This window comes from Nelumbo nucifera, chromosome 2 (genome assembly GCF_055504915.1).
Source record: "Nelumbo nucifera cultivar China Antique chromosome 2, China Antique-T2T, whole genome shotgun sequence".
Lineage (NCBI taxonomy): Eukaryota > Viridiplantae > Streptophyta > Magnoliopsida > Proteales > Nelumbonaceae > Nelumbo > Nelumbo nucifera.
The window spans coordinates 80,736,061-80,756,632 of record NC_142650.1 but is presented as its reverse complement, the minus strand read 5'-3'; the positions used below and the strand labels follow the sequence as shown (position 1 = coordinate 80,756,632).

Sequence of the window (20,572 nt, the reverse complement as noted above, 5' to 3'; positions counted from 1 at the left end):
CTCTCTAGAGTCTAGAGGCCATCTCCATAACCATTTTCCTAAGAGAGCTGTTTTCTTCTTTCTCACATTCCCAAGACCTAATCCACCCTCTTCCTTACTTTTAAGCAATCTCCCAGTTGATTAAATGGTCTTTTCTTGTTTCTCCTAGCTCCCAAAGGAAATCCCTCATAATTTTTCTTACTATTTTTCTTCCCTTGGTGGGATCCTAAAAATTGAGAGGAAATAGATAGGTAAGTTAGCCAAAGTAGATCTTATCAAGATAATCCTCCCTCCCAAAGAGATGTAATTCCTCTTCCAAGTGCCCAATCTCTTTTCAAATCTTTCTCCAACTGGGTTCCAAAATCTGCTTTCCTTAGGGTTGGGGGAAGTCCCAAATAGGTCAAAGGCCAATGGGTAATTTGACACTCTAAGCACTTGCTACCAAATTCAGGACACTCTCCTCCATATTAATCCTTGCTACACAACTTTTGTCCAAATTGATTTTCAGATTGGACACCTTTTCAAACTTCCGAATTAGTTCTGTTAATTTCTTCACTCTCCTAAGATCTCGCCCTTTACAAAATATTATGATATTGTCTGCAAATTGGAGGTGAGTAACTGGAACCCTGTTTCTACTCACTCTCCAGCCCTTAACTTCATCTTCCCTATCTGCCTTAGAGAGGAATCTACTACAAAAGTGACAAGACCGAACACATCCAAAGACCCATTTGCACCATCTCTCCCCAAACCCCCATTGTTGCATTACTTCTAGTAAGAATTTCCAGTCCACCAAATCATAAGCTTTTTGCAACTTGCATGTGATTAATAATCAGATTGGATTCACATTTGACTCCATCCATCCGATTATACTATAATATTTATTGATTTTAATATATAATTTACGTAATTACATTTAAAATTATAAAAAATGTATATTTTATATATTATATTGTATATGAATTTGTATATAATAAATTTAGTGTGTTATATTTACATTAATTTATTTTATATAAATGTTGAAAAGTAATCATTTTTTTTTTTTGTATTTTAAAAAATAAAAGCTGAGTTGGATTAAATCCGAATCCAATCCGAGTCTGTTAGGATTTGGATTCGACTCCAAGGTCTTCAAATCTGATTGGATTTGGATGCAGATTTTAAATAATCGGACCAGATTTGGACTGAATCCGATCTGATTACAGCCCTTGTTGCAATCTTCTAAAGAATAGGACCATAGATTTCTATCCTCCTTTCAGAACTCTAATACCATGTTATAATGGTTTAATTCTCTTGTAGTTACACGCTAGGACATGAAAGAAGAGAAGGAAGAAGAAAAGAAAGAAGAGAAGGAAAGGAGAAGAGAGGAGAAAAAGAATTATTGAATTGGAGAGAATAATCTCTGAGCCCAGTTGACCTGTTTATTAAATAGGTTTGCAAACAATGTACAAAGACTATCATGCCCTTAAGTAAGGGACATATAACTTAAGGCACAGCTAAAATGTCTAACTAGAACTTAATAAATAAGGAGTTAATGGCCAAAAGAATTCTGACTAGCTGACTCTAACAAATATAACTTTTCTTTTTCTTTTTCTTTTTTCTTGAAGTTGCAATAGAATTAGGGAAATTGGGGTTGGCTGGTTTTCTCTCTTTTGTTTATAGAATGATATTGCCAAAAGAAGTATTTAGTCTGTGATTAGTTCGGACTTGTAAGCATTTTTTTTGATTTGTAATTCAGATTTGTGAACTTTTATTGCTTTTGTATTTTTAGTATACTGAATCTTCTTCACTAAGTTCGGTTTATTATATAATAATTAAATGTCTGATAATATGCCTATCCTTTTTGTAGAGTAAGGCTAAAGAGATGGTGATGCTAGCAGAGAAGATGAGGCTAAAGCTTTTATCTGGCTCAACTTCTTTTGGCAATGCAACAAATGATGAGGAGGCAGGTTCGAACCAAGAGATGCAAGATTGGTTGTTGAGTGTTGGTATAGTCTCACCAGTTACCAAAGAGTCTGCAGGTGCTCTATATCACCAACAATTGTCTCGCCAGGTTTCATGTCTACTATTGTTTTTGCATTGATTCTTTTATTTAACTGTTCTTTCCTATTACCAAGAAAAAAATAATAAAAGAAAGCTGGACTTTGGGGCAAATCAAGTGACAAATTAAGATCTAAAAATTTGATATTTGATGGTTATATAAACCTGGGGAAAGGGGATTTTTGTCAGACATTTTAAAACAGTAACAAAATTTTCCACTCAGGTGAATGAATGCTTGAGAGAAACATGCCAAATTTAATGAAATATCAGAGAGCAGATGCTGTCTTGCCGGTCCCTTAAGTTGTCTCAACTTCGTTTGGCCTCACAAATCTTTTAGTAATATATTCTCATGCTTTAAGTAGTTTATTAGATGCCATTGGTTTTTGGAATGGGTTTAGATTTTAAGAAAAATTTGTTGGATTGAGGAGAGGATTTGTCCTCATAATGGAGATATTTCAGACTTATTTTCTTATATTAAAGATCTTTCTATTGTTTTGATGGAGATCACATTGAGACTGATGCACCACACATGTTTCACATACATTAGGTGCAGACGATTAATTTAGCACTTCTTTTTCCTTAATGTAGAATTTGGGTTCATTTGTAGAGTTTCTTTTTTTCTTTTTACTTTCCTTTGCTGACCAAGCATAACAAAGGTGGCGACCTAACAGAGTACCATATGGGACCCTTGCTTTGTTCTCTTCCTACTTCTGTCTCTTTTTTCTTCCTCTTTTCTTTATCCCATTGTTTTCCATGCCACCGCAACACAGCTTTGCTGTCACAGTCAGCCATCTGCTTCTTTCTCTCCCCTGCTGTGGTGACTAAGCCCACTATCTTTGTTTGTTTCTGACTGAGGTAGCACCATAACAACAGCCTCCTCATTAGGTAACTTCATCATCTATGCCAACAGCTTGTGTTCCTACATGAGACTTTGGTACGATTTGCTGTTGCTTAATCAAGAGTTGTTGGAGTTTGCCAGCCTAAAGGTTCAAGCATCTAGTTCTGGCTTGTGTTCCATAAACACACCTCAGTTAAATAGGAAGGGATTTCTGGGAATTTCAAAAGGTACACCTTTTCAATTTGGGATTTGGATTAGTTCTTTACCTGTTTAGTAAGCTGGTTATAACTATCAGTTCCTTAGAAATTTTGTGAAAGCCGAAAATATATATTAACACCATCTTATCATTGGTAACCTGATTATTGTGTGGCATCATCTTTCATTCAACAAAGATCCCAAAAAAAAATTGACCTTTTATTTCTATAGTTTAATTCTATATACAACTTGCACCCATATTCCTGCATGAGCATAGCATAGTTTCTCTTTTAAATTTTAAATTTGCTGAGAGTGCCTTGCATTAGTTTAGAGTTTTAATTACTTGTGATTTCTTTTGTCTATATTGGCATTGCATCGTATTTACTTTCACCCTATTATCCTTAATACTCTGTCATCATGGTTACCAATGCTGAACTTTCTACTACAGTAGAAGCCTTAACCATGTGAACCTGGTTTGTCTTAGAGGAATTTTTCTCAACTCAATGGCATCAATAAAATCATTAAATCTCTTTATGCCAGTAGTTACCCTTTACCTTGCACTATTTGACTCGTTAACAAATCCAATCACATTAAAGTCCCCTGGCCCCTCCTAAACACCAAGGTCTATTCGAAAGCCTCCTTATATCTGCAAGTTCTTCCCACAAAAATTTCGTTTCCCTACAAAGGTTTGGCCTTGTGATAACCCATTCAAACCCATCCTGAACACTCTTCTACTACACAAATATTGTAAAATTCCCTATCAACTTTTCACTGTAATGTACTGTTTCCTCCAAAGCTCCAATTAATGATTCTATCTCCCTAGAAATTTCTAACTCATCTCCTATCAATCTCTTGAATTTTGGAGTCCTGAATAAACAAAATATCATGCATTTTCTTTTTGAGAATTTCCTTAATTGCTCTTCTTCTTGTATCACTCCCTAAGCCCCTAACATTCCAACTAATAATCTTCATGGCAACCACTAGAGTTTAACCCAGTCCTCTACCATTTTACAATCACCCTCCCTTTCTTCTCCCTCCCTTGGCACTGAGCTCTTTGTCTCCTTCAACATCATTAAAGAGCCTTTCAACTCCATTCCTTTTTCTCCTCCTTTTCCCTCCCATCTTTACCTTTTCTAGCATAGGACTTCAATTCCTGGGCGTATCCACCTCAAGGCCCATTCCCTCAATCCCTCTTCTTCCATACTTATTTCCATTCTATCTTCTCTATTCCTTTTTTCACTTGCTCTCGCCTTCCTCTATTAAATTATTCCCTATAATTGTTCTTTCAATAACTCCACTCCTCCCCCACTCTTTTTCAGTTCTCCTTCTACCTCTACATCCTTTGCCTCCCTCAATCTCCCCAAATTTCTCCTCACTATGGTCCTCTTCTACCTTCTCATCTCCTTCAATACCTTCCTCTACAATTTACTTACCACCTTCTAGCATTATAATGGGAAAATCAGAGCCACAGGTGGGAATTAGTGCATCTGCAAAGGCATCAACAATAGTGTTAGTACCAAAAACCAAAGGTAATTATTCATGGGATGTTGAACAATGGTTGGGATGCAAAGATTGCCCCTTCTTCAACTTCACTTTCTCGGAAATCAATACAAGAGGTATACCCAACTTTTATTAATTTCACCAGGTTTGGTGTGGGATGTGGGACTAGAGTCTTGTTTTGGGAAGACCTTTGGTTGGATGAAACTCCCATCAACTATGCTTTCCTTGGCCTATACTTTTTTGTCAAATTATAAACCACAACCTATCTTGATATTTGTCACTTTTTCTCCTTCTAGGTTAAACTCGGATTTTGGTTTTAGAAGGGATTGAAGGATAATGAGTGTAAGGCCTTTATTCAATTATTCTATAAACTTAATTAAGCCTTTTTTCTCCAGTCAATGGAAGACAGTAGAGTTTGGTCTTTTGCTCGTAATGGTGTTTTCACCTGTGTTTCCTTTTTCAATGCCCTTGTGCAGTCCAAGACATTGGGGGAGAATTTCCCTATGAAAGAGAGTTGGAGTAAGCCTATTCACCCAATGTTAAAGCATTGTGTTGGGAAGTTTTTCTTGGAAAGGTAAACACTTGTGATATGCTTCAAAAGAGGAGGCCAAACAAATGCCTATCCCCTCATATGTGCTTCCTTTGCGTTGCAAGTGGTGAATCCTTATCCCACTTATTATTATCTTGCTTATTTGTATTGTGTTTGGGAGTTTTTTTTTTTTTTTTTTTCTCTTTTTGCTTGGAGGTGGAATCCCCCTTATGATGTAGAGTCTTTTTAGTTCAAGCTTCCTAAGGCACCCAAAAAAAGAGATGGAGAATTATGTGGAAAGCAGTCAGGGCAGCAAAGGTGTGAACCATTTGGGAGGAAAGGAATGAGAGGATATTCAATGAGAAAAGCAGATTGAAGGAGGGAAATTTTTGAGGTCATAAAAATCAAAGTTGCACACTAGATAAAGACACTTGAACTTTTTTTTTTGTGACTGATATAGTAAGGGCATTGCAAATTCAGCCTTAGTCAGTAAGGTCTCAAGCTCCTACTAGAACCTCTCACCTCTTGGCTTTACCAAACTGAGTTTTGATGGCAGCAACATGGGTAATCCAGGGCCTTTTGGAATATGGGGAGTCATGAGGGATGAGAAAGGGAACGTAATAGCCATGTTTTTTGGCCCAATTGGAGTGGGAGACTCATTGAGGGCTGAGATTTTAGCAGCTCTGGAAGGGGTTCAAAGGGCTAATGATCTTGCACTCAAACAAGCTGATCATAGAAGGAGACTTGAGACTGTAGTGAGCTGGTTAAAAGAAGACAATTCAAGACTTTGAAGCTACAACAATTGAAAGAGGAAATTTAACTGGCTGACCAAGGATATTGGAAGATCGACGGACATGGGTAAAGAGTGTTAGATAGAGTATGCCCTTAGCTCCAATCAAATTGATGTACAAATACATTTATTGTAAATGAATAAAAGTACATTATTGTTTCATGTTGATATTGGTATATTTCTGTGAAATTACCCCTTAAACTGGACACTTATGAGACTTGTGTTAGTTTAAAATGTTCTCATCCGTTGGATAAACTTGGGGAGTTTATCCTGCCAAGGCTGACACTGATGTGCTGCCAAAGAAGTTGGGGCAGCTTGTCTCGGTTGCTAGGGTTAGACCCAAAGCACATGCAGTGTTGTTTGGTTGAAACACTGAATCCAGACCATTTTCCAATAAAGTAAATAGGATGCCCAGACCATTTGGTTATGGAACAGTATGGAACCCAAGATAAGTGCAAACTTTATGTTCTTAGATACAACCAAGGAAATATGGGAACATGCAAAGAAACTTTATTTTGGACAGGACAATACTACAAGAGTATATCAGCTCTATCAGGAGTACTTTAATTTACAACAAGGAAATCAAACCCTTGAAGAGTATTATGCCAGTATGAAGAACCTCAGGAATGAACTTAATGTTTATCACCCCCTCACCTTGGATGTCAAAATTCAGCAACAACAACGGGAGCAACTTGATGTATCTAGGTTTTGAGTAGGGCTGAAATTAGAATATGAACCAGTTAGAGCACAAATATTGGGAGGTTTTGCTCTTCTACACTTGAGAAGTATTTGCTCAGCTCCGTAGGATTTCTCGGGAACCTACATAGAGTACAACTTCTGACAAATTAGTGTTTGTTGTAGCGAGAGGAGGTGGACGTGGAAATAGAGGGGGAGGACATGCATTTCGAGGATGCTGTGGTAGTCCCATGTTTGGTCGTGGTAGTGGAAGTGGTGGAGGTCATGACTCAGGGGGAGGCCGTGGTTGAGGAAGAGGGCACACTACTAGGAAGTGTACACATTGTGGTAGGGAAGGACATTCAATTAATTTCTATTATGATCTACATGGCCCACCTTCCACATGGGCTAACCATGTAGTTGCTGGTAGTGGTGATGTGAGTGATAATCAACAGACAGATCAAACACATTCTACATCTACATCTTCTTCTGGGGAGGAGATGATGAGTGTACCACGAGATGAGCATGAGAGGTTCCTTCGCGCCACTTCACAACATAACACTACTACCCTTGCTCATTTAGGTATGGCTTGTTTGACATCCAAACCTTCTCATTGGATCATTGATTTTGGAGCCTCTGATCACATGATTGGGACTCTAGGTGTGTTCTCTTCCCTCTCTGAAACTTTTACATCCCAAACTGTTATCTTAGCCTATGGTTCTTGTTCTCCCATTTTTGGTGTTGGTAATGTTGATATTGCATACTTTTCGTTATCCTCTGTTCTATATGTGGCCAAGTTTCCATTCAACTTTATGCTTGTTAGTAAATTAAAAAGGCCCTTCATTGTTCTATCACTTTTTACCCTTCATCTTGTGTTTTTTAGGATCTCAAAACGGGGAAGAAGATTGGTGCAGAGCATGAAGCCAGTGGATTGTATTATCTTAATGGTGATGGATCTTCAGTTGCACTTTAAATTTCCTTGACTCCTCTCTAATGGCACTATTGGCTGGGACATTCATCTCTCAAAGTTCTCAAGCTACTAGTTCCTTCTTTGAGTCATTTGTCTTCTTTGTAGTGTGAGTTGTGTTAGTATGGGAAACACGATGGTGTTTCCTTTAGTCCTAGGGTCGATAATCGTATGTTGTGTCTTTTGCTTTAGTTCATTTAGATGTTTGGGTTCCAAATCAGAATTGAGTCCTATAATGGTTATAAATATTTTGTCATTTTCATTGATGATTGTTCAAGGATGACATGGATTTATTTAATGAAAGAAAAAGTGAATTTTTACTAATTTTCAAAAATTCCATGCTGAAATACGTACGCAATTTGGTGTTCCAATAAAAATTCTTCGTTCAGATAACAACAGAGAATACTTTCTTACTTCCTTTCAACAATATTTGGAACAACATGGCATCATTCATCAGACTTCGTGTGCATCCACCCCTCAACAAAATGGGGTGGTTGAATGAAAGAATTGTCATCTCCTTAAGACTGCTTGGTCTATCCTTCATCATATGAATGTTCTTAAGCGTTTTTGGAGTGATGCAATGCTCACAGCTTGTTTCCTCATTAATCAGATGTCCTCATCCATCATTCATGGTTAGTCTCCCTTTTCTATTTTGTTCCCCACTTTATCTCCATTTCCATTACCTCCCTGGGTCTTTAGACAAGTTGGACGCACATTCTATTAAGTGCATCTTTCTTGGCTATTCTCGGACCCAAAAATGGTACAAGTGTATAATAAAGCTGATCTGCATTAGAATTCTGTTAGAATTAGAGTTGAAGAAATATTAGAGAGACTAGAAGAAGAAGACAAGAGAATAGAGAAGAAGAAAATTCTGGTTTGAACTAGAGAACTCAGTTCTCTCTAGTTGGCCAGATTGTATTTATATGTTTCTATCCATAATAACAAAAGACTACTATGTCCCTACTTAAGTATGGGACACATCACCTAACATAAGCATTACACATCAGCTTTAATCATAAATATAAAGACTAAAATACCCCTATACAGTCGACACTAACACTCCCCCTCAAGCTGGTGAGTATATATCATATAGTCCCAGCTTGTTACATATGTAGTCTACTCTCCCCCGATTCAACCCTTTGGTGAACAGGTTTGCCCATTGATTTCCTGTGTTAACATATTCAGTATCTATCACTCCACTCAACACCTTCTCTCTCACAAAGTGACAATCAACTTCTATATGCTTTGTTCTTTCATGAAACACCGGATTAGAAGAGATGTGGATTGTATCGTGGTTGTCACAATAAAGCTTCATTGGAGTGTTAATCGAATATCCCATCTCCTGGAAAAGATTTCTCAGCCACACTAATTCGCAAGTGGTATGTGCCATGGCTCTAAATTCGGCTTTTACACTACTTGCCGCAACTGTTTGTTTCTTACTTTTCCATGTCACCAGATTACCCCCAAGGGAAGTATAATAACCTGTAGTGAATCTTCTTTCAGATATAGAGCCAGCCCAATCAACATCAGTATATCCCTTTATTTCGAGATTTCCTCCACTCTTATATATCAAGCCACGATCAGGAGCTCCCTTCAAATACCTTATAATTCGTAGAAATGCATTCCAATGTGGAACCCGAGGTTTTGCATGAATTGACTCACCACATTAAATGCAAATGAAATATCTAGCTAGGTAATGGTTAGGTAGTTTAGTTTACCCACCAACTGCCTGTACCTTCCAAGATCTTCAAACTCTTCACCCATATCACTTCTTAGCTTGGTATTTGATTCCATAGGTGTTTCAGCTAGTTTGACACCTAATAATCCTGTTTCTTCCAACAGATCAAGAACATATTTCCTCTAACACAAATTAATGCCATGCTTTGACCTTGCTACTTTTATCCCCAAGAAGTATTTTAATTTACCGAGGTCTTTGTTTGAAAGTGTTCCTACAGAAAGGTCTTCAACCTATTAATTCCCAATCTATCACTCCCGGTAATGACAATATCGTCTACATATATTGATAGACAGTGTATGTCCTTAGCTCCAATCAGATTGATGTATAGATACATTTATTGTAAATGAATAAAAGTACATAATTGTTTAATGTTATACTTGGTGTGTTTCTGTGTAATTATCCCTTAAACTGGACAGTTATGAGACTCGTGTTAGTTTAGAATGTTCTCAGCCATTGGATAGATTTGGGGAATTTATCCTGCCAAGGCTAACACTAATGTGCTGCTAAAGAAGTTGGGGCAGTTTGTCTTAATTGCTAGGGTTGGACCCGAAGCACATGTAGTGTGTGTTTGTTTGAAGCATTAAACCCAGACTATTTTCTAGTTATGCTCTGGACCTTAGAGAGTTGTGGACAAAACTGGAAAGTTACACATAACCCTAAACTTGATTATGGTACTGCACTGGGTGTCGGATTGAGCTGTCTTTGATATGCCAATCAGTAAGATCTTTTGGGGGTCAAAACCTGGGTATGTTGGGGCAGTCTAAGAATTCACTCGAGTGGTTGATCATAGTGATAGGATCAGCCCCTTTGTCGGACAAAATGAATGATCGGGATTGCACCCTCTGATGGAAACCAAAACTGCAGACAATTGATTTGAACCGTGTTTGAGATTTGTTTTGCAAAATATATTTATATGATAATATATGTATATTATGTTTTAAGAAAAAGTGTTTGCAAAAGGTTTTAACTCCCGGGACCCATCTGAGCAGAGAGTGCAACACTGCACCTTGCTGCTAGGGGAGAGGTCCTTCCCTGTCGGGCAGTGTTTGATCATTATGGGCTGAGAGGTTAAGTGTAAGAGATTATTAAGGGCTATTTACCTGATGGGCTATATCTTACTTAAAAGTCTATTGACCTTGGGCCTTCATAAGATGGCTGGACTCAAGGATCAATTAACTATAAATGTAATGAGCCCATACTAATGGACTCAGGGGTTAACTGTACTTGACAATGAATTCGGCCAGGCTTTTTCTCAGAGGCTGGGCTGAACCAATGCGCGCTTATGTAAGGCCATTGTTGGGGTCCCACGCCATACAAATTGTACCTATATGGGCTGGCAACTACCTAGGAACGTGAGCCACTTGCTAAATGGGACTAAAGCCCATGATTAATTGGATTAATCAAGTGGTCACATGACTGCTTAAAGCTATCATGTGACTTGGGCGAATATGGGTCTAGATCTCCCATTCTCATAAGATGATAAGACCTATCTTTGGATAGAGTCTAGATCCAAATAAAGATTTGGATTACAAACCTCCTAATTTGATTAGGAGAGGTTTGTTTTCAGTTGTCTCTCTCTCTCTACTCTTGCCGCCCTAGAAACCCTAATTTGTTCTCCTGTTTTGTGACTGATCTTGATTAGTTTAATCTCTGATTTTTGCAAGCAAATATCAAAAATAATTCGTGCTCACCTCCATTGTACGATCCAAAGAGTTGGATTGTAGTCTTGTGGAAAACTGCGTTGCTGAACTAGCTTCATTCCAAGCTGCGCCATCTTCAGTGGAGGCTAGTTCTGGGATTCGGTTTGGGCGTGAACTACCACTTTGGGAGCTATACTTGTGGAATGTGTATCAGGTATACTTCTCCCTCTAGTTTGGTTTCAGATCCAACCCATTTTCGGTGGAAGAATGATCCTTGAAAAATGTAGTTTTTCTAAATCAGGGAATACGATTCTTGGAAGGCTAAAAGAAAATTTTTGAAATTTCGCTCAACCATGTAGCATGGTTCGGCCATCCATGTGATGGATCTCACCTTCCTTCATATACCACCAATAAGATCTTTCCAGCCTGCGAATCATGACTTCACTGAACCTACCAAATCACGCAAGAGGAGATTGTTTAAGCCCATAAACAAACCTGGTGGTTGCTCCATATAGACTTCCTTAAGTAGATCACTCTGTAATAAAGCATTTTTGATGTCAAGCTGAAAGAGAGGCCAATCATACATAGCAGCTAGAGATATCACAACACGGACTAAACCAATTTTAGCAATAGGAGAGGTCTCTATGTAGTCAATACCATATGTTTGGGAATACCCTTTGGTGACTAGTCTAGCTTTTAACTGCTCTACACTACCATCAAGTAAATACTTAACGGTGTATACCCACTTACAACCGATGGCTTGCTTACCAGGAGGAAGTGTGGTAAGATCCCACGTATGATTACGAGTTAAGGCAGAGAGTTCTTCCATTGCATGGTGCCACCCTGGAGAGGCAAGGGCTTCCTGGATATCCGTAGGAACAGTAATAGAAGACAACAAGGAAATAAACTGGCGATGGGAAACAAAGAGATGAGTGACAGAAACATAATTAGAAATAGGATGAAGTGTGCAACTACGTTTACCTTTCCCCAAGGCAATCGAAAGATCAAGGTCAGAAACTGGGGTTGTAACTGGTGTGGGAACAACTGTCGGATCTGTCGACGGTGATGCAGTTGGAGGAGGAGCCGGTACATGTTGTTGATGCGTTTACACTTGACGAATAGGTGGCCGTTCAATTTTATGGGCATCATCCTGCTCTAATTTTATGGGCAACATCCTCCCCAATCTCTACCTTGTTATGAACTATTGAACCAAGGTACTAGAAAAGGTCACATTGTGTTTCAGAATGAGGTCAGTGGAGGAGATTAGAGAAATGGGGTTCGTGCAGGCAGGTCAGTGAAGGAGATCCTTGAAGATAGAAGCAAAAATTTTCTTGTTTGAAGAGATGAGAATCAAGGGGAAGGTAAGGGAAGCGAAAAAGGGTACAATATTGCTGGAAGGATTAGAAGCGATCGAATGGGTAAGAGAGTTCATAGCTGGAGCCTGTTCAAAAGGTAAGTAGATAAACTGGTAGGATTTTAGTACATTAAAAGGGAGAAGATATGTTGTTGAATGTAAGAGGAATAGAAAAGGCTTCTTCATAGCTTTGGCTGAATTTTTTGGTAAGGGACGAAGGCAACCGGTGTGTCTACCAACAGGAAAACAGAACCAAGGATGGGGGGAAGTTGACTAGTTGCTCAAAGAGTTTTTAGCTCAAAGAGTAGCAAATGATAAAAAAGCCTCCATAAGGGAGGAGAAGGCATATCTCAGCAACAACAGGGTAGAACAAGGGCCAGTGTGTTAGACAGTTTTGTATGCCCTTAGCTCCAATCAGTTTGATGTACTTATGACATTTATTGTAAATGAATAAAGTGCATATTTGATTCGTGTCATGTGGTGTGTTTCTGTGTAATATCCTTAAAACCGGGCACTTATGAGACTTGTGTTGGTTTAGAACGTTCACAGCCAGTGGGTCGGTTTGGGGAGACCTATTCTGTTAAGGCTTACACTAATGTGCCGCCAAGTCGGTAGGGGTGGCCTGTCTCTGCCATCAGGGTGAGACCCGAGGTGCATGCAGTGTGGGATCAGCTTGAGACCTTGAACCGGACCAGAATTCTAGTATTGCCCTGGACCTTGGCGGTTAGTGGGCAAAACTGGAATGTTACACCTGACCCCTAGACTCGATTATGGTACTGCACTAGATGGCGGATTGGGCCATCTTTGATATGCCAATCAGTGAGACCCTTAGAGGGGGTCAAAACCTGGGTATGTTGAGACGGTTCATTAACCCATCTGAGTGGGTAATCATAGTGACAGGATCAGCCCCTTTGTCGGACAAAGGTAATGATCAGGGAAATGCACTCTCTCTGATGGAAACCAAAACTGCTGGCAGTTGATTTATATATATATATATATATAGGTTTCCAAAATTGTTTGCAAAAGGTTTTAATCCCCAGGGTCCATGTAAGAGGAGAGAGTGCAGCATTGTACCTTGCAGTCGGGGGAGAGGTCCTCCCTTGTCGGGCAGTGTTTGATCATTATGGGCTGAGAGGTTAAGTGTAAGGCCTTTGAGGGTTAAACCTGGTGGACTAATCTTGCATCTGCCCACAGTCCTTGGGTGTTACAAGGTGGCTTGGCCCAATGACCATTTAGTGTAAGTATTGGGCCCATAGAGTCCATATGATGGGCTCAAGGGGTTCACTGGGCTTTCCAGTGAATTCGGCCATGCCTTATGACAGAGGCTGGGCCGAACCCTTGTGGCTGATGTGTAGATCAACGTTTGGGTTCCACGCCATACAGAGAAAGCCCAACTAGGCAGCAATTTGGAAGGCTTAAGTGAGCACATACATTTAATGGGCCAAAAGCCCAATATGAGCTGGGCTAATTGGATTAGCTTGAATGGGGCGGATCTGAGATGTGGACCAGCCTTAAAGGATAAGGTAAAGTCCCTATCCACTCAGTAAGAGTCCAGATTTGAATATGATTCAAAACTGGAAACTCCTAATTAAATTAGGAGGGCTGATCATGATCTGCAGATTAGATAAGGATTCTGCCTTATCACTTAAGGGGATCAACATCTCCTAATAAGATTAGGAGCTGATCCCTTTAGGATTATAAAAGGAGGAGGGGGCGGCAGCCTCAAAATACACTCATCTGAGATACAGATACAACAAAGAAGAGAGAAATCAGCATACAGTGAGACTGCGCCAATTTCTCTCTGCCTCCTCCTTCCTGCCACCGCTGCCATTAGCAGTTCATCTCCACTCACGTGGGAGTCATCATGAAGCGTTCTTGATTTCAGTTCTTTGTGAAAGAATTGAAAAGAAGTTGTGCTCGCCTGCCATTCAGTGGGTTCTTGCGAAGGATCCAATTCTTGTGAAGAACGTTGCTGATTCTGCTCCATCCTACATGCGCCATCTTTAGTGGGAGCAGTCTTTGGTGACTTTTCTGGGCGTGAACACCTTCGTTGGGGGATACTAATTCTCCGTATCAGGTATTTCCCTCTCCTACTGTTTTGTTTCAGATCTGGTTTGGTTCTTGATTCAAGATTGATCCTTGAAAACCGGTTTTCTAAAATAGGGAATGCGATTCCCAGTTGTAGGAAGGAAAGAAATTTTTGAAATTCGCCCATTCTATTCCGCATTATCCGGGCATCCATACGATGGATCTTTCCATTCCTTCACAGTGGTCATGGCAAAAACAAAAGGCCAATGCAGAATGGTGGGAGGTCTAGAGAGAGAAGAGTGGGATAGTAAGTTTGTGATACAAGCCAAGGAAAAGGTTAATGATTGGAGGAGGGTAGCTGACTTACTGGCAACCAGGTTGAAGCTGAAGAGTGTCTTCATAGTAACCCCCTTCGATAACTGTAAAGTCCTCCTAGATCCAGTAGAGAATGAATTGGAAATATCAGCTATCAATGTTCATGCTGATTTCGGATCATTCACAGTCTTTAAATGGAATCCAACATCCAACTCCAAGGATTTATTTGTCGAAGATGGTGTGGTGGTGCGTGTAATAGGCTTGCCATTTTATCTGTGGAAACAAGAAGTAGCAGAGTCTATAGCAGTATTGTGTGGAGGAATCTTGAAAGGAGCTTTTTGGGGTGATCTTTATTCATTAGCAATCCTGCTAAGTGGTGTGAAGCCAGAACACATTCCACGAAAGGTAGAGGTATGAACAGAGAGGAGTTTTGTCTCTGTGTGGCTAGCATCCTCCATTGAAGCATGGTTGTGGAAGGAGGCTCGTATGGTAGGAGGGGAGGAGGAGGAAGAAGAAGCATTACGTGGACTTGTGAGATTGGTTAATTCAAATGGGAAGGAATGTTTCATTAAAAAGGACCAACAAATTCTGGGAAGCCAAAAAGCTTTGGGGCAGATGGAAGGTCAAACTTGTAGAAAGCAAGAAAAGGCTATGACAAATGGCAGATCTTTTGCGCAGGTGGTGTCAGGGGAAATAGACAAAAATATACCAGTGTCTAAAGGGAGAGGGCTGAACCAGCAACCTCAGACAGGGAGGGTTGCTGGTTCGACCATTAAAACAGGGGGGCGTGATTTGTTAAGAGCTCACGTGGGAGGAAAAGACTTAGAAAATGGGCCCAGTCAAGTGGATCCCTTTTCTGGTGGGCCGGAGAAGGCAACTCAAGTAAAGTTTCCATTAAGTGTAAGAATGTCGAGGATGGGTGTGTATGGGTCATAACCAATGTTTATGGCCCTAATTCCTATAGATAGAGGAATGAATGTGGGAGGAACTATATGCAATCAAGGGGGTATGGGATGGCCCTTGGTGTCTGGGTGGGGATTTTAATGTCATTAGATTCTCTGATGAAACCAGTATCCCCAACAGGTAATTACAACAAGCATGAGGAAATTTAATGGTTTTATTGATGAATGTGAATTGAAGGAAATACCTTTGCTGCAAGCTAGTTACCCTTGGTCCAACCTTCAGGGAACCCCTTTGTGTTCGAAGTTGGACAGGTTCTTATTTAACCTTGCTTGGGAGAATAGTTTGGAAAACTTGGTTGCTAGAGCGTTACCCAGGGTCACCTCCGATCACTGTCCTATCCAGATAGGTACTGAGTTTTTTCCTATAGGACCCAAACCTTTTAGATTCGAAAATATGTGGCTTACCCATCCAGATTTTGTGAAAAAAGTGAAGGAATGGTGGGGTGAGGAGGAGAGGGGGGTAAGATGGAAGGGGATCAAGTTTCATAAGAAATTAAAAAGGTTGAGAGCCAAAACAAAAGAGTGGAATAAAGATCATTTTGGTAGAATTGAGGAGCAAAAATCGTGCCTAATCTCTCGAATAGAAAACTTGGATGTAAAGGAATCTCAAAATGGGTTGACCGAGGAGGACAGAGTGTTAAGGAGACAATTGAAAAAGGATTTGGAAGAGGTGTTACTGAGGGAAGAAATCAGTTGGAGACAAAAATCTAGACACAAGTGGATTAAGGAAGGCGATGGGAACACTAGATTTTTCCATGATTTGGCAAATGGGAGACGAAGAAAGAATCTTGTGACCAAGCTAGAGATAGGTGATGAGGTGATTACCAACCAGGATGACATAGTCAGAAAATTTGTGGACCACTTCAAATCGATTTATAGAAGACCTTTGAGTGAGAGAGCAGTTGTGGAAGGGGTGGAATGGCCAAGAATTGATGACGGTGTGGCAAGGTGGCTGGAAAGGGATTTCGAGGAAGAAGAGATTAAGAAAGCTGTCTTTCCAATGGATAGATCCAAGGCTCCAGGTCCAGATGGCTTTACAATGGAATTTTATCAAGATTGTTGGGAGGTGTTGAAAGAGGATTTAGTTGAAGTCTTTAACGAATTTGCAGACAATCACATTATAAGCCCTAGAATTAATGCCACCTTTTTGGCCTTGATACCTAAGAAGAATGATGCCAACCACCCAAAAGATTATAGGCCTATTAGTCTGGTGACAAGCATCTATTAAATTTTGGCTAAAGTGCTCTTGTTGAGGATTAAAACAGTCCTCCCTTCTATCACTAGTGAAACCCAGGGGGCTTTCATTCAAGGGCGACAAATAACGATCAGATCTTAATTGCGAATGAGTGTGTTGAGGAAATGAAAAGGTCTAAGAAGAGATGTTTCATTTGTAAATTGGATCTTGAAAAGGCTTATGATTTGGTGGATTGGGAGTTTCTATTAGAGGTTATGCGAAACTGTGGATTTGGGGACAAGTGTAGTTGGATTTTTGGGTGTATAGTACTTGTGACTACTCTATTTTGGTAAATGGTATGGCGAGGGACTTTTTTTCCAGCTTGCAGGGGTGTCAGGCAAGGGGATCCACTCTCAGCCTTCCTTTTTACCTTAGTAGCTGATGTGATTAGTAGGATCGTTACTAAGGCTGGCAGTGAAGATGCCATTAGGGGTTGGAGAATAAGGAGACACCAAGTCCCCGTCACCCACCTTCAGTTTGCAGATGACCTAATGATCTTTTGTGAAGGAGGTTTTAGCGAAAAGGTAGCAAACCTAAAGGAGCTAATCAAAGGATTTGAAAGTATTTCTAATTTGAGAATAAATTTGGAAAAGAGCTGCATAGCGGGTATAAATTTGGAGGTAGGGGAGGTCGAGGCTATTGCGGAGTGCCTTGAGTGTTCCACCTCTGCTTGGCCTATGTCATATTTAGGGCTTCCTTTAGGGGCAAATCCTAGGGAGAGTAGATTTTGGACCCTAGTGATAGAAAAGTTTGAGAAGAGATTAGCCTCATGGAAGAAGAATTATGTCTCTTTAGGAGGGAGAATTACCCTAATAAGAGCTACCTTGGCTAACTTACCTACCTATTTTTTGTCTGTATTTAGGATACCAGTTAGGGAAGCTAGGAAACTGGAGAGATTTCTTATGGGAGCCGGGACAAGAAAAAAAGGATCACTTGGTTAATTGGGAAATTGTGTGCAGAAGTAAAGAAGAGGGGGGTTTGGGACTTGGGAGGGTAACTAGAAAAAATCAAGCTCTGTTAGGGAAATGGTGGTGGCGATGGCCATTGGAAGAGAGAGATTGTGGCATGAGGTGGTGGGAAGCATTCATGTGAGGTCAGAGAATGGATGGGATGCTGGTGTATCAAGGCAAGCTAACCTAGCAGCACCTTGGAAGGCCATTCACAACACCCTTTCTCAACTCCTCAATTTTATCAGGTATGAAGTTTGTTTTGGCAACACTGTTCATTTTTGGGAGGATATTTGGGTAGGAGACACACCTTTAAAGGATTTGTACCCTTTTCTATTTTCTGTTTCTTTGTACAAAAAAGAGGTGGTCTCAAAATTTGTCTCACCTTTGGGAACACCCTTAGATCCTACTTGGGATTTTGGGTTTCGTAGAGGACTTAGGGATGATGAAATTGAATCTCTTTCTGTCTTGCTTGGTTGTCTTAATCAGGTTTGTTTGGATCCCTCCAAGCCAGATAAGAGGGTATGGACTCCTAGACCCAATGGAAGCTTCACTTGTGCTTCTTTCTTCAAGTCCATCTCTCAACTTTCTACTCACCAACCCTTTTCGTCAAAAGAAATTTGGTGCAGGCCAGTTCCCCAAAAAATTATGGGGTTTTTTTGGAAAGTATTCCATGGGAAAGTAAACACTCTAGATAACCTACAAAAGAGAAGACCTTTCCTCTGTATTTCTCCTAATTGGTGTATCCTCTGTAGAGCTCACGGTGAGGATTGTTGTCACCTATTAATATCTTGTCCCTTTTCTACAGACCTTTGGGCTTGACTACTTTCGTTGTTTGGGAGTAGTTGGAGTCTACCAGCAGAAGTTCACATGCTCTTCAACCATTCTACCTTTTATTGGCCTACAAAAATAGGGAGAATTATGTGGAGATGTGCTCATGCTGCCTTGATTTGGACCCTTTGGGAAGAAAGGAATATTAGAATTTTTCAAGAAACGGAAAGGAGCAGTTAGGAATTGAAAGATTGTGTGTTAAATTGGGCAATACCTTGGCTGAAGACCTTGGAAATCTTTCATCAATTCTCCTTTAATGACCTTTGGAGAAATTGGTCAGTAGTAGCGAGGTGTTCATCCCTAAAGGACAAATCAATTTCAAGCTGGCCTCCTCCATCCGAAGGCTCACTGAAGTTGAACTTTGATGGAAGTAGCATGGGTAATCCAGGATTATCCGGAATGGGGGGTGCTTTGAGAAATGAGAAGGGAGAGATTTTGTTGCTCTACTCGGGTCCCTTGGGAATTGGGGACTCCATCAGGGCAGAACTTTTAGCTGCTGTACAAGGGGTGCAATTTGCAAACCAGCTGGGGGTACAACACCTAACAATCGAGGGGGATTCCAAAGTGGTGGTGGGTTGGTTGAAAAATCCTAAAGAGGTTATGTGGTGTTATAAAAATGAAATGAAGAAATTTAATTGGTTGACAAGGAATATGTTGGTCACTGTACAGTGGGTGGGGAGATCAGCAAATACTTTGTCAGATGTGTTAGCTAAGCAAGGGGTAAATAGGGAAGAATTGTTTTGGGCTCAGTTGTGATTCTTGCTTTTCTTTCCTAGTTTACTTGTAAGATTCAAGGAGGGGCTGCAGCTCGCGTCTCTCTCTGGGATGTTGTATGGACTCACTCTAAATCTGCTTCTGAATTAATAAATTTATTATCATTCATCAAAAAAATAGGTGGCCGTTCAACAGGAAGTTGCACTAGAGGCAAAGTCTTGGTCACAACCAGAACAAGTGGAATGGGGTCTTCAATTGAGACTGGAAGAGGAGGAGGTGGTGAGGAAGAAGAAACATCACCTGACCCCGAGAAAAACGGAGTGGACTCAAAGAAAGTAACATCAGCACACACAAAGGAACGTGTTATGGACGCATTCGTGGGGAAGAAGTACCGCCGTCGGCAGTAGCAGTAACGTGGGACCCTCATCAGATTATCTAGCTAGTCACAGTTCATCTTACCTTATCTTATCTGCTTTCTTACTCTTATCTTATCTGGATTAGTATAGAGTCTAATTTATCTTAGGGAGTTTTTATCCTTCTTGAGTAGAGAGTCTTATCTAGGAGTCTTATCTATCTTATCTATAAGCAGTTTAGTTGGTCTTATCTAGGAGTCTTATCTATCTTATCTGTAAGCAGTTTAGTTATCAAGGAGTCTTCCTACAAGGACGACTCTTACCTCTTGTAATCTCCTATTTAAGGAGCTGAAATTATTGAATAAAGATATCAAATTTCCAGTCAAGAAAGAGAGTAAAAGGAGAGTTCGGTGATCTCTTGGACAAATCACCCTCTCGGACGCCAAGATAGGTTCGGTTAGGAAGGGGAGGAACAAGGGAAAACAGGAGCTTTTCCCCGTGGACCGACCCGTGACGCGATCCTACGCCCGGGCCCATAACATCTTGGTATCAGAGCCTACCGTCATGGGAGATCTGGAGCAGCTATCATCCAGGGTCCACGAACTGGAGCATAGGCTCGTGGAAACCAGCGTGGAGGTTCGTGAGGTCAAAGACGATGTTCGTGAGGTCCACGAACAAGGAGAGGAATCCAGAAGGGGCTGTAACCACAAACAGCTGCCGACTAGACTTGATGGAGTCGTCCGGCTAATAGCAGGTCGTCCCCCCGGTAGCCGCAGTTGTTCCCAAGTACAGCAGGCTGGAGTTCCCTTCATACAGTGGCGCCGGAGATCCTTTGGGATGGCTGTACAGATGCGAGCAGTTCTTCCGCAACCAACGGACAGGGGACAGCGACAAGGTAAGCTTGGCCACATTCCACATGACGAAGGAGGCGCAACTCTGGTTTTATAAA

The 20,572-nt window shown here is 40.5% G+C and overlaps 1 protein-coding gene across 2 annotated transcripts in view; it reads left to right on the top strand.

Moving 5' to 3' along the window:
* LOC104587803 (EAP30/Vps36 family protein) overlaps nt 1-20,572 on the top strand; it is a 65,138-nt gene that overhangs the window by 14,435 nt on the left and 30,131 nt on the right. For both annotated transcript variants that reach the window (XM_010245525.3, XM_010245526.3), the window contains exon 2: nt 1,823-2,026. In XM_010245525.3, coding sequence (XP_010243827.1) covers nt 1,823-2,026 — 204 coding nt within the window. The remainder of the gene's footprint in view (nt 1-1,822; nt 2,027-20,572) is intronic.